We start from the raw sequence: 14,773 nt of genomic DNA on the forward strand, positions 1-14,773 counted from the left end.
GTACCCTATGCCACTTACCTAAGTTCCAATCTTTGTGCTGAGACACAAAACGGTGAACATGTGTAAAGCAAGGTTTTGAAACTGCGCGCCAACTCCGGTATCACATGTCGCCTTTCACTTATCTCTACACAGTCCTTTCAATCACCCCACCAAGCAAAAAGGGTTCGTGGCCTTAAGTTCCTTGCTGTGCATGCGAGGGTTGGCCTCAAGCTGTCTTCGAATAATGTTCTGAGTTATCTAGCTCACACTGCGCTTACACCATTCAGGCTTGTTAGGTGGTGACGAAACATCTTTTCTTCCCTCACGATAAATTTTGGTCCAATGTTGAAGAGTTCTGAGAGCCAGTGTTTGCGGCAATTTCCTGATTTGACTTATTCTCCCGTACTAAGGCACAAATGACTGAGATTTGGGGTTTACTAATTAGTTTTCTAGGTCCCATGATAGGTAGTAACAGGGCACAATGGTAAGCTCACACATCCACAATAAGGGGTCGTGTGGGGGGGATGAAAAAATATTCAAATTCAAGCTCACGAACCACAGGCGAACGTTGGCTAAGGAAACATATCATCTGCTTTGACTACTAGAGCTGTAGAGTTGTCAGATAGTGACATACAGCGAATCCCGCCATATGTTTAAGAGTTAAGAAGTGATGAATGAAATTTGGTCAGAGTGGAAGTCCTGGTCCCTTTCGCGCCTTCCGCTCTGACCAGCAGTGTATCTTCCTGCAACAGTGAACAGTCCTTTCGGGTTTTGATTACTCTTATCAGTTTTTCAGCATCAGGAAATGAATTAATATAACTGTTAATCCCATTGTGAATGTTGTTTACATATATCTGGAACATAATGGGGGCTAACTCTGAGCCTTGCTACTTTACCCCAATATGAGTATGTATATCTGATCACATTTCTCATCTCCGTATTCTTCAAATAATCCCTTATCCAGTCTAACAAAGTCCCTTTCAGTCCTCCTATGCTCTCTAGTTTCCAAAGTAGTCTGCCATGAGGGATTTATCAAAAACCTTTTATATGTCCAGGTATACTGTGTCCACCAATCCATCTCTGCTTTCCAGTCCTTCTATTACTCTTAAGTAGAAACTTAATAAGTTCGACACACATGACCGTCCTGTCCTGAACCCAAATTGTCTGTTCGATGTAACTTGTTCTTCTTCCAGATGTTTAACCTGTTTTTCTTTGATAACTATTTCACATAACTTCCCCACAACACTTGTAAGTGACACCAGTCTGTAATTTAATGGCTCAGTTGCCTTTCCTCCTTTAGATATCGACATTACGTTGGCTCTCTTCCATTCTAGTGGTACTCTCCCTTCATTTAATGAACTTGTAATCATTTCCCAAATTGGACCTAACTTTACATTCTTTTAGCACCCAGCCTGATACACCATCTGGCCCCATTGCTTTTCTGACATTCAAATTATCTAATAATCTTCTAATATCCTCTTTGTGCAGTATGATTTTCTGCAATCCTTGTCAATGCAATGTCCTATTTGGTTCTACAAAATTTTCTTCTTGAGTGAACAGTTTTGAAGCTCTCTTTCATTATTCACTCATTTCATTTACTCTTTGGTATGTCTTCCCTCCTTTAGTTATTTTTTCTATTCTTTCCTCATTCTTCATCTTACCATTTATAAATGTGTAGAAATGCTTGGGTTCATCTTTGCTTTTTTGCACCACATCTTTCTCAAAGTTTTTCTTCCTCTCTCCTTACTCTAACATATTAATTTTTCGCACCCTTATACTGCTGTCTGTTATTGTCATTTCTCTGCTTTTTGAGTTTCTTCCAAGCTTTATCTTTTGCCTTTTTTGCTTCTGTACATCTGATATTGTACCAAGCATGTATACTTTTCTTAACTCTATAGATAGGTATGTATTTCTTTACTCCATTATATTTCTTTAGGAATATTTCATATTTCCCTTCTATTGTCCTTTTGTTCATAATGTTCTTCCATTCAATATCAGCAAAAAATTATCTTAATTTTTAAAAATCTGCTCTTGCATAATTTAATCTCTCTCTTTTGTAGTCATCTCTGTATCTTATCCCATCCTCCTGTATTTCCATCTCTTATGTCACATGATCACTTCTTCCCATTGGACTAAGGTATTGTATGCTGGGAGGGAGCTTTGGCTTCTTTGTGAATACTAGGTCAAACAACGATGGTTCTTCCCCCCTGTACCTTGTTGACTCTTCCACCCACTGATTCATTGTATTTACCATAGCCAACTGTAACACCTCCTCGCTCCATTATCCAGCATTACCCATTACTTCCATCTATCTCCAGTTTACTCTTTTACAGTTAAAGTTTCATACTAATAGTATTCTTCCATCTGTTCTTATCATATTATCTAGGCACTTAATGACCTCTCTTTGCATATCCTTAGATTCCTCAGTTCCCCATGTACTTGTCTTAAGTGCCACATACGTTAACTATGATTTATTTATTTTTTTTTTTATTTATTTATTTTTTTTTTTTTATTATTCCTCTGTTTTGATTGTTACTCCCATTACTTCCACCATACCATCACAATATTGCACTTACTCCACACATTTTGTCACAAACCATTATTAGAACTACTCCTCCCCCTTTACCCTTCCTGTATCTTCTCCAGCTATTATATCCTTTTTTAAAGCTAACATAGATCTCCTCTTTTAGTTTTGTTTCTCGATGTACATTATATATATATATATATATATATATATATATATATATATATATATATATATATATATATATATATATATATATATATATATATATATATATATATATATATATATATATATATATATATATATATATATATATATATATATATATATATATATATATATATATATATATATATATATATCTATATATCTCTCTCTCTCTCTCTCTCTCTCTCTCTCTCTCTCTCTCTCTCTCTCTCTCTCTCTCTCTCTCTCTCTCTCTCTCTCTCTCTCTCTCTCTCTCTCTCTCTCCAGATAATCTCTAACCTCCAACACACTTGATAACAAACCCATCTCTATTAGTATAAGTCACTCTTCTTATCTTTTCCATGACCTCCACCTTCTTCTGTAGATACCATTTCTTTAGTCTCATATGTAGAACCCTCCAGTAAAAATTCTTTTCTCGATCTCTGTTCTTTTCTCGTTTTTTTTTTCCTTAGCTTTGTTTCTTAACACTTTCTCCTTCTCCCTCTCTTCCAGGTTCATATCTCTTTTTATCCATTTATCCTTAAATTCAGTATCATTAGCCAGCTTTCCTTTTCTTGTCATAATCTCCACCGCCACCTACAATCTCATTCTCACTTTCATTGATCTCCTACTATCGTAACTAAATCTTCCCAACCTAATCACTTCCTCCACTTTCTGGACCAACTCCCGTGTGCTGTCCTGGACCTGTTTGATGATAGTTTTGGCCAGTTCTTTCTCTTTGTACTCTCTCATGAACTTCCTTGGATTTTTTTTTTTTTTTTCCTTCATCCCAAAAATTAAGAAATATTTCCTCTTATCCCCTGTATCCCTTACTAGATCTTCTTTCTCTTTAATTACAGGCAACCAGGTACGTTCCTAAAAACCCGTTTGTTAACCGAATTTTCATTAAGCGAACCAATTATAACAAGTTTAACCCCTGACTTGAACTTCCATTAAGAGTAAACAAAGCGAGAGTGCATCATAGTACAGTGAAAGGTTTAATGAAAGTGAAAATTATGAAGTTAAACATTTAGGCAGTTGAATTTAAGTCATTATAATGTACACTAATGTATGTATGTAAGTAACTTTATAATGTTGATGATCTTGAATTAATGAAGGGAGGGAGAGTGGAGCAGGAAAGACACTACCTGGCAGCCTGTGGAATGTAAACAAAGGGTGCATCATTGTACCGCATACAAAATTTATGTACCACATTTTCACAAGGATTTCCATTTTATCCATTGCAGAGTCACGAGTTCAGGTGGTTCTTTTAGCTTGCAAGGAAGATATGGTCTTACCAGCCTTCTTAATAGAGTCTGCTGACTTGAAAATAGTAGACAGTAGATGGAGTCAAGCCATGGTGGCAAGCAATACTATTAGTTTTCTCGCCTTTCGTGTCTGTGAATAATATCCAGCTTCACTCGAGAGTAAGAGACTTCTTGGTTTTCTTAGCAACGCTAGGCGACATTGCAGGGCGTTTTGGTGGTATGTTAAGCGAGGGGAGACAAACTGCTGCTGACACGGTTATTGTTTTGAACTAGGGGGAGTGAGTGGTACGCGTTTTGTCCAAGACAGGGGTTGGTGTATTCAAAAGCCTGTTGGGTTGCGTGATATGGCGGGGCTTTCAAACTTAATAAAAAATTTCCTGGATAAAATTTCATTAAAGCGAGTTTGGTGTTCGTTAAACAAGCAGGTAGTAGCAAAAGGAAACATTCATTGTAACAAAATTTTGTTGTGTGAACGTTTGTTAAGCGGGGGTTGCCTGTATTTGTATAACTTTGTCCTTTGTCTTTTCTTGAATTTGCTTCCTTACTACCTCTAAAAATTTTACTTTTCCTCTTCCTCTTTCTGTTTCCTTGCATTTCATAAATCCTCCAACTTGCTTTCACCCATTCCATTCTCTGTTTTATCCTCCCCATCCTGTATATTTTTCTGTAGGCTCCTTAAGGAGTCTTTGTATTCCCAACATGTAGCCTTTAGTACGTCGTGGATCTCTTCCTTCATCTCTTTACTTATTTTTCATACTTTCTCACATGCCTTTAATCTTGCTTTTAGTTCAGTGTTTTCTTTTATCAACTTTTCTTTTTATTTTCTGTCATACTTGACATCACCTTCATGTATCTTATCTCCCTTTCCAGGTTTATCAGCCTCCTCATATTACCTCTTTCCTCTCTAAATCCAGAAAATCCCTTTCTGTATTATCATCACTCAATCTCCTCTGGCCAACTAGTGTTTTGATAAACCTTTGATTTTCAAAACATGGCTTTTGTTTTGGTCCTGTACGTTTGGCAGCTCCACCTTTCTCCATTTTTTCCGTTCTATGCGGCATCCAGATCTTATTTATTTTGGAGACAGGAGAATTCTGTGGCCCCCTCCTGTGTACATGCATCTTGGTCAGGCTCCAACGCCTGCTGAAGTGCTTCCCCTGGGAATTGTTTTCACACGTCTTGTCGGTATGGCATCTTGACAGTGTGTGTGTGTGTGTGTGTATGTGTGTGTATGTGTGTGTGTGTGTGCGCGTGCGTGCGTGTGTGTGTGTGTATACACATGCAAAAGAAGGTGCAGGGACTCTTTTGAGTGCATCAAAATTTGGTCTGTTCAAACAAAATTAATTAATTTGGTATAAGTTGCACACAATAGTGCTGCTTGAGCTACCATCAAGGGATATAAAACTGGTACATACTCAAATAGTTACTGAACAAGTGTCTAGGAATGGTGCAAGTTACAGTGCCAGACAATTAAAGATACAGGAGTGAACGTAATGCACTGCTTCAGGAATTTTGAAAATGTTCTTTATTATATTTTGAAACCGGAAAAAAAATGAAAAATGAAAAAAATAGAGAGGAAGAACAATGAAGTCTATAAATTAAGGAAATAAAGTATATAAAAGGCATTGAAGAAGTGGAGAAGTAGGGAGAGATGGAAGAAATACATGGATGAATTTTTTATCTATTATTATTTTTATTATTATTGTTATTATTATTATTATTATTATTATTATTATTATTATTATTATTATTATTATTATTGTTTACATTATTATTTATTTGTTATTTTGTTGTGAGTGTAAGAATGTGTAATGAAATACAAAGAATGATCAGGAAAGATTTGAACATGAAGTAATGAAAATGGAAGTAGCATATGGGACTACCATGCTGCTTTATTATCTTCTGAAGAAAGAGAAAAGTTTGTTGATGAAAAAAGGAAATGCTTAGTGTCAAACATTGGTCTGTTGCTACTATAGTGTTGCTGAGATGCTAGATATTTCAAAAGTCCTTAGGATGCATGTTATGCTGCATGGATGACCAGAATCCACCATTTCACTTGTATTCATCAAATGCCATCATCTTACTCTTTGTTTATGGTTATCTTTAATATCTGCATCAGTGCACACTATGGTCAAGCCAGACTAACTTGGTACTTTGGGTCTTGGCTGCACCTGTCCTATGTTAATGTAACGCTTATATTCGATACACATGGCAATCTCTCTCTCTCTCTCTCTCTCTCTCTCTCTCTCTCTCTCTCTCTCTCTCTCTCTCTCTCTCTCTCTCTCTCTCTCTCTCTCTCTCTCTCTCTCTCTCTCTCTCTCTCTCTCTCTCTCTCTCTCTCTCTCTCTCTCTCATCCTTTGCTATAATTTACCTAAAATTATGATATTTCATCCATGACTGCATGGCTTATTTAATGGTTTTCAATTTAAAATGGAAGAATGACATTGCATATCTTCTGCTACACTTGCCAGTGTATATAGGCCATGCAGTGCTGCCATCCCACTGTCCTTAACACATGAATCCCAAAGGTCACTCCCTGCTGCCTATGGTTAGGTCACTCCAGTGTTGGGTGGGCAACAGTACAGTGTGGTGTAGTTACCACCCAAAGTACCAAGTTAGGCTAGTTCTACAATAGTGACCACATTTACCAGCCTTTATAAATCACTCATTTCTTGTAAGATACATCCTGTCAGAATAGACTCACCTCTGGTGAAATTATTATTGGAAGAAAAGTATTAATATATTGCAGAGTGTCATGGCTGAACTTGATGGAACACAAGTATGGTCAGAAAATCCTCAGTATATTCTCTCTCTCTCTCTCTCTCTCTCTCTCTCTCTCTCTCTCTCTCTCTCTCTCTCTCTCTCTCTCTCTCTCTCTCTCTCTCTCTCTCTCTCTCTCTCTCTCTCTCTCTCTCTCTCTCTCTGTCACTTGGTAGTCAAATTGTACATGAACATATTGGAATTCTAAATATTTTGATGTTTTTTAACCTTCATGCTCCAGAAGTGTGATGAGTGTATCTATCCACTGTGACATGTTTGGGGCATCAGGAATCTGAGCAAGGGTCCCTAACAATGCACTTTGCTGCACAGGATCCCATTATATCTGATGTATCCACTGGAGACAACATAATAAGGAAATTATTCAGCAGGTTTAACTGATATCTTTTACTCATTAACTGTTGACATGATTGTGACACTTTTTTGGGGGGGAGAGTATTATTTTCATATTTTCTAAAGTTATATAATAGATTTTTATATGTAAATCACATGATATGCTGCTGTAGCAAAGCAGGATCTGACAAATCATGTCATGGTGCACAAGGAAGTTTAAAGTTTAAAAATTAATAAGTGACTGACCTTTTAAACACCCACATGGACAGTACATTTTTTTTTTTTTTTTTTTTTTTTTTACATTACAAGGGCACTGGCCAAGGGAAAACAAAGTGTTGGAAAAAAAAAAATCCCGCTGGTTGCCAGGCCCTGTTAAGAGGAAAGTAGGAGAAAGAGAAAAAACAAAAAAATCTAAAAGGAGGGTCCAGTTAACGTAAGAGGTGTCTTGACACTCCTCTTTTGAAAGAGTTTAAGTCATAGGCAGGTGGAAATACAGACACAGGTAGAGAGTTCCAGAGTTTACCAGTGTAGGGAATGAAGGAGTGAAGATACTGGTTAACTCTTGCATTAGGAAGATGGACAGAATAGGGATGAGAAGAAGTAGAGAGTCTTGTGCAGCGAGGCCACAGGAGGGGAAGGCATGCAGTTAGCAAGTTCAGAAGAGCAGACAGCATGAAAACAGCGGTAGAAGACAGATAAAGATGCAACATTGCGGCGGTGACTTAAAGAATCAAGACAGTCAGTTAGAGGAGAAGAGTTGATAAGACGAAAAGCTTTAGATTCCACCTTGTTTAGTAAAGCTGTGTGTGGATCCCCCAGACATGAGAGCCATACTCCATACACGGGCGGATAAGGCCCTGTACAGAGCAAGCAGCTGGGAGGGAGAGAAAATGGACGAAGACGCCACAGGACACCTAACTTCTTGGAAGCTGATTTAGCAAGAGTAGAGATGTGAAATTTCCAGTTTAGATTTTTAGTGAAGGATAGACCGAGTGTGTTTAATGTAGAGGAGAGGGAAGTTGAGTGTTATTGAAGAAGAGAGGATAGTTGTCTGGAAGGTTATGTCGAGTAGATAGTTGTAGAAATTGAGTTTTTGAGGCATTGAACAAAACCAGGTTTTCTCTGCCCCAATCAGAAACAAGTGAAAGATCAGAAGTTAGGCGTCCTATAGCATCTCGCCTTGAGTCATTTAATTGTTGTTGGGTTGGGCGTCTGTTGAACGCTGTTGAATAATGCAAGGTGGTATCATCAGCATAGGAGTGGATAGGGCATTGAGTCAGATTTAGGAGATCATTGATGAATAATAGAAAGAGAGTGGGTGATAGGACAGAACCCTGTGGAACACCACTGTTGATAGTTTTAAGGGAAGAACAGTGACCGTCTACTACAGCAGCAATAGAACGATCGGAAAGGAAACTAGAGATGAAGGTACAGAGAGAAGGATAGAATCCGTAGGAGGGTAGTTTAGAAATTAAAGATTTGTGCCAGACTCTATCGAAGGCTTTCGATATGTCAAGGCCGACAGCAAAGGTTTCACCGAAGTCCCTAAAGAGGATGACCAAGATTCAGTTAGGAAAGTAAGAAGATCACCAGTAGATCTGCCTTTACGGAAACCATACTGGCAATCAGAGAGAAGGTTGTGAGCTGATAGATGCCTCATTATCTTCCTATTAAGGATAGACTCAAAGGCTTTAGAAAGGCAGGAAATCAAAGCTATAGGGCGGTAGTTAGAAGGATTGGAGTGGTCACCTTTTTTAGGGACAGGTTGAATGTGAGCAAACTTCCAGCAAGAAGGATAAATAGAAGTAGAGAGACACAGATGAAAGAGTTTGACCAGGCAGTGAGCGAGTTCGGAAGCACAGTTTTTGAGAACAACAGGAGGGACTCCATCCGGACCGTAAGCCTTCCGAGATTCAAGGCCAGAGAGGGCCAGGAAAACGTCTTTATAAAGAATTTTAATTTTAGGGATGAAGTAGTCAGAGGGTGGAGGAGTAGGAGGAATATGCCCAAAATCATCCAAAGTTGAGTTGGTAGCAAAGGTTTGAGCGAAGAGTTCAGCTTTAGAAAAAGAAGAGACAGCTGTAGATGCTTGCCCTGTATGACTTTATATTGCAAAACTTAATTTTACCTTTTCCATTTGCCCTGATTAAAGTATTTGCATCCTTATGAAAAGATTCTGTCTGCCATTACTAGTGACCTATCCATTGTATGCACCATGATACATCACACATTGCCATTCTGTTTGTTACTCTATACACATCTCTTGTTTCTTACAGCTTATATATCTTTCACATGAGTGAACTTATGACAGGGATGAACATGTGTACAAGTTTAAAAGGAGAAAGAAAACAAGTCAAATGTATTTTCCAAAGCTGTTGTAATGGAATTTTTATTGTTATTGTTTTATTTATTTATTTATTTATCTTTTTTTTTCTGAAATATTACAGTTACTCATTATGTTTCCATTTTACTGAGGAATCTAAGAACACTAAAACTCACTGAACAAGAAGGCCACAAATAAGCACACTTACTCCCTCAGAACACATACTATTGTGACTTAGAAATATATGGAACTTGAGTCCTATTAAACTTAATTAGTACATAACTTTAAAAGGTTAGGCAAATTATAGACAAGGATGGTTGGTTGTGGTTATAAGCATAAATGTCATATTGGGATTACTTTATTTAGCTTGATGATTTTTTTGCAGCTCGTTTTACTTTTTTGAGTTTTTATACTCTTGATTTGTGTTAGCAGTTATAAGTACGTAGTCTTTATTTAGGAGAACTTGCCTCATTAAGATATTCACTCTATTAGTTAAACAATAACAGTGAAAAGCTTGGATAGAATTGAGGTAACGAGAGATTATAATTTTTTTCTTAATGTTTTGGCATTGGAAAACAGTTGATGGTAGTTTGCATACAAGTCATTTACATATTGGTTGTCACATTTAGATAGTAATTATTCTCTCTTTATTGATTTTTCATAACGCAAAGAAAAATATTACTTCCTTATTTGTTTTCTTCCATCACATGGTCTAGAGCAGGTGTGGACAAACTACAGCCCGTGGAGCCTCATGTGGCTTACCAAAAGAATTCATGTGGCCCAAGAATTGTTAGTAAATTTAAAAGAGAAACTTAAAAAACAAAAAAAGTGTCAGTTAATATTGTGAGCATTTTATTTTTCTTCCCACAGGTGTGCATATGCATGCGGGAGTGGCTGTTTCTTTTAAAGCCTCTTATTTTATATTTTGAATATTAATGATTTTGGGTTAATATAGTGTGTGACCCTATTAGATTGTTTTTTTTTTTTTCAACATGGCTCTAGCACTGAAAAATCCTGATCTAGAGGAAATTACCTTACTTTTCTTTTTCTTTTCTTTCTTTTCTTTTTTCAAATATATATATATATATATATATATATATATATATATATATATATATATATATATATATTTTTTTTTTTTTTTTTTTTTTTTTTTTTTTTTATCCAGAATGTAAGTATTAAGTGAAGGGATGAGTGTGGCTATGCTTATACCTCGGGCCATCTCTTCTAGGTCTGTGGCCAGTGATTGATCTGTATGGGCAGTGTGCTCAGGTAACCATAGTCCACAACCCCATCAGGCATGACCAATCCCTAATCTCTGTGTCCCAGTACTTGGACATGTCGCACCTCTCCCTCCCTGCTGCAGGGCAGACCAGCGTGGGCTCCGAGGTGAGTGAGAACCTGTCAGTCATGTCATAGTGAGTTACAGCTTTCAAGAGTTATATTCCTTAGAAACTATTTATGGCTCTTAAATGCCTTCTGCATTCTATTTTGTTAATATATCATATGTGGAAGTTAGTTGTAACCTTTTTATAATTTGTGGTCAATAAGAATGACTTGCTACCACTTATTATATAAAATAATTAAACTCCCATTCAAGTGTAGGATTTAAATGTATTATTTTCCAATCTATTTATGATTTTTTCTTTCTTTCTTAATTCATAAATGTGAATTCTGCATTTGGAAAATAAGACATTATTTTACTGAGAACTTCAAAAACAGCAAAACAGACACTCATAAGTTAAGAGTTGTCTATGTTTTAGCAGCAAAAAGTACTGATCTCAGCTGCTCTGTGAGACTGATGCTTATTAGGCAAATCTTGCCTTTCAAATATGAAGAAAACTGTTAGCTAATTTTTATGTATTGATTCTATTATGTGTATTTTTTTATATATTATAAGTAATATAAGCAGAAATTTTGCTTAATGCTGTCAGCTATCTTTATTCTTCTATAAGAGTTTCCTTCAAAGTTAAAAAAGTTTCAGGTATTCATGTTAAGACCTAGACTCCTTACAGTTTTGATATTTCTTATAATAAGTGGACAAGCACATGAATGAAGTCAATCAGCCATTAAGTAGTAAACCTGCCTTGTTAGCACCACTTAAAGCGCTCCTCTCACACACAGGTCATCCACCGCTTCTCCAAGTGTTGTGGTCCAAACATCACGCTGACAAACAACAATACAACTGCCAAGCGGGTGCGGCACTACAACCATGGCCTTGTGTTCACGTCACACCCGCTAGAGCCGGAGGAACTGTTTGAGGTGTGTTTTTACCTCATTGTTCTTAATAGTTGTATTTTTAAGTATTTTTAAAGGATTGACTCAAAATGTTCCTTCTTTTGTAGTTCATTTGTCATACTTATCTTTAAAGCTGTGAATTTTCCTTTCACACACAACATTGTCAGTCATTGCATTCTATTGGCTGATTACTCTGTCAAGAAAATACATATTTCCTCACTTCTTTCTTAATTTTTTTTTTCTGTACAATTCATGTGTCTCCAGGACTCTGTAACCTTCAACGAAAAGAATTTTGGAAATTAAGAAATAGTTTAATTTTTTTTTTTATTTTAATCAAGTACATGTGAAAATTTAATTCTGGAGCTCCCTGCTTGCTTCTGTATTTCTGCATTCCTATGACTAGAATTCTTTTAAAAGAAAGATTTCAAAGTATTCATCATCCAATTTTGTATAATTCGTATGGTTTTTCTTTAAGGACTGGTATCATCCGAAGGCCTTTTTTTTTCCTCCTTAATTTTTTGTTGTTCTAGGCCAGTATCCCTGTTATGTACAAAATAAATACAGTGGGATCTCAGTTCATGAACTTAATGTATTCCATGAATCAGTATGCAAACCAAAACTTTTTTTCATTTTAATTAATGTAAAAAATTATTTCATTCCAGGCTCTGAAACACTCTCTCTCTCTCTCTCTCTCTCTCTCTCTCTCTCTCTCTCTCTCTCTCTCTCTCTCTCTCTCTCTCTCTCTCTCTCTCTCTCTCTCTCTCTCTCTCTCTCTCTCTCTCTCATATTTTTAGATGTTTTTCGGGGATAGAATATGGACTGCTTCATGTCTTATGAGCATGTCTGTGGTATGTGTAATCTTTCTGGGCCATGCAGACAAGGTGAATATGACAAGATGGCAGAACACATGCTGCCATGAGTAGCATAATGCTTCATGCATTACACAGACTCATATGCTCCAGTATTTCCTTCTAGCCAATACATGTTAGATGCAAGGCAAGTTGTTGTCTTTTCCTTTCAAATCATCTTTTCAACCACTTGAAAGGTTGAAGGTAGGAATGGGTAGGGGGCTTAGATTTAACTCCCATTCAATGAGCTGGAAAGGTACCTGACCTTGAAAGCAGTAAAGTTATGGCTTATTTCCGAAGATACTTGCCATTGTGTGATAATCACTCTACTCAAGATAGGCAGACCACACAGCTGAGCAAGTGAGTGCATATTCACTGGCTAAGAGTGTTTGTGGTGTGTGTGTGTTCACACATTGGAATGCCATTTGTGAAACAGTGCAAATATTGTTAAAGAAAATTGTTCATGAACAGGAACATTCATGAACCAATGGTCCACTGTGAATGAATGAAAATAACAAAAAAATAATAGTAGAATCATTATGGGTGAATTATGTATCTGAGATATTTGAAATGTTCTTAAAGTAAAAAGATAATGTATAGTTTCTTCCTTTGTACTTCACTAAAAATTAAAACTTGTACAACCTCCTCAGGTATCGATTGATCGTGCTGCCATTGGCTATTGTGGGTCACTGGCGATTGGCCTCACCTCTCTGCCCATCAGTGATTCCTACCCAACAGTCAGCTTGCCCGCAACTGTATCAGGGATAGAGGCGGCTGATGCATGGTGGATCAGTGGCTCAGACGTTTGGCGGAATGGGCCCTCTGTTCTACGGCTTAATTATTGTCCAAACTTGGGAAGACTGATGGTTGGAGACCGTGTGGGCATCAAGAGGACCTCTGACGGGGCAATGCGTCTGTTCCTCAATGGAGAAGACTGTGGTGTGGCAGCAACAAATATAACAAAGGTGATGATGTGATAGGTTTAAATAATATGTTCGTCTAATTTTGTGACAAACACATACTAATCACTCCTATGATATAGGTATGTGGACAGCAAGGTTTTTCATACAGGCATACACACACACATGCACCCGAGTGTGTAGTATTGTGATCAGCATGCTTGGCTTACAACCAAGAAGGCCTGGGTTCAAGTCCTTGGTGTTGTGAGGCAAATCATCAAACCTCTTAATGTGTAACCCCTCTTCATCTAGTACCAAATAGGTATGGGCAGTAACCCAAGGGATTGTGACCTCATTCTGATGTGTGACATGTGAGTGTTCTCAGTCATACCCAAAGATCAGTCACTGTGTGCTTTGATCTTTTTTCTAGAGATACAGTTGACTGGGTGATTAGCAGACGACTGTGGGCGAATAGATGACACACAAAAGATATAATTCTAGAAGCACATGAGGCATGATTTTTGCTTATTTTAGTTGTAGCACAAAAGCTTCTATCATTCCTGTTACAGTTTTTTTCTGACACAAGTTTGTCCCAAACAGCGGGTGTTTGGTGTGGTGGACCTATTTGGGTTTATTGAATCGGTGGTGGCCACCAGTGTGTCGCGCCAGGCCAGCTCTCCAGTCATGGATTCCACTGTGGTTGCCTCCAATAACAATGCAGTATCTCAGGACTCACTTGAGCTGTCACAGCCAGAATCTCGCCAACCTCTTGGACTTGGCTCCTTATCTTCAGGCTTCCACCCGGCCACCTCAGCCCACATCCCACCTCCAGATGTACGAGTTCCCATGGACAGTAAGGCTCTGGCTGCTGAACACAACAGGCAAGAGGCAGCAGGACAGAGCAGCCGCCACTCACAGCCATCAGACACAAGATCCTCAGTGCACAGAGACCAAGACCCACAGACAGAGACTCGGCAAGGGGTGACCAGCAATAACAAAGATTCTTCCCTTATTCAATTCCATGAAAATACTGGAAAGAACATCCTCCTCTCCCCTGAACGATTATCAGCACGGCGTTCAGAAAGCTACAACCAGGGTATCGTCATGTCTGCTCGTCCCCTGCCCAGAAACACTCTCTTCCAGGTGAGTGTGGTGTCTGTAAGGTGCTAACAGGTTATGTATTATTCATGTTATACACAGCTTAGTTCCAAAGTATCCCTAATATGAAGTAAATATACTCAAGATTGGATAAGGATTAAGAAGTGAAGACATGTCTTAATGTTTGTGGAACTGTTTGGATTAGTGTATGTCTATGTTTGTGAGTGCTTTGTCATGACTATTCACCTAGGAAAGGGACATCAGGACATCAGCCTGGTTTATAGATATGAATAAA

General features: G+C 37.8%; 1 protein-coding gene across 1 annotated transcript in view; it reads left to right on the plus strand.

Moving 5' to 3' along the window:
- The window catches only part of LOC123498815 (neuralized-like protein 4), a 127,262-nt gene that overhangs the window by 75,172 nt on the left and 37,317 nt on the right, over positions 1–14,773 (plus strand). Inside the window, exons 15-18 of the mRNA XM_045246245.1 lie at positions 10,627–10,784; positions 11,520–11,657; positions 13,132–13,446; positions 13,981–14,523. Coding sequence (XP_045102180.1) covers positions 10,627–10,784; positions 11,520–11,657; positions 13,132–13,446; positions 13,981–14,523 — 1,154 coding nt within the window. The remainder of the gene's footprint in view (positions 1–10,626; positions 10,785–11,519; positions 11,658–13,131; positions 13,447–13,980; positions 14,524–14,773) is intronic.

This window comes from Portunus trituberculatus, chromosome 48 (genome assembly GCF_017591435.1).
Source record: "Portunus trituberculatus isolate SZX2019 chromosome 48, ASM1759143v1, whole genome shotgun sequence".
Classification (NCBI taxonomy): Eukaryota; Metazoa; Arthropoda; class Malacostraca; order Decapoda; family Portunidae; genus Portunus; species Portunus trituberculatus.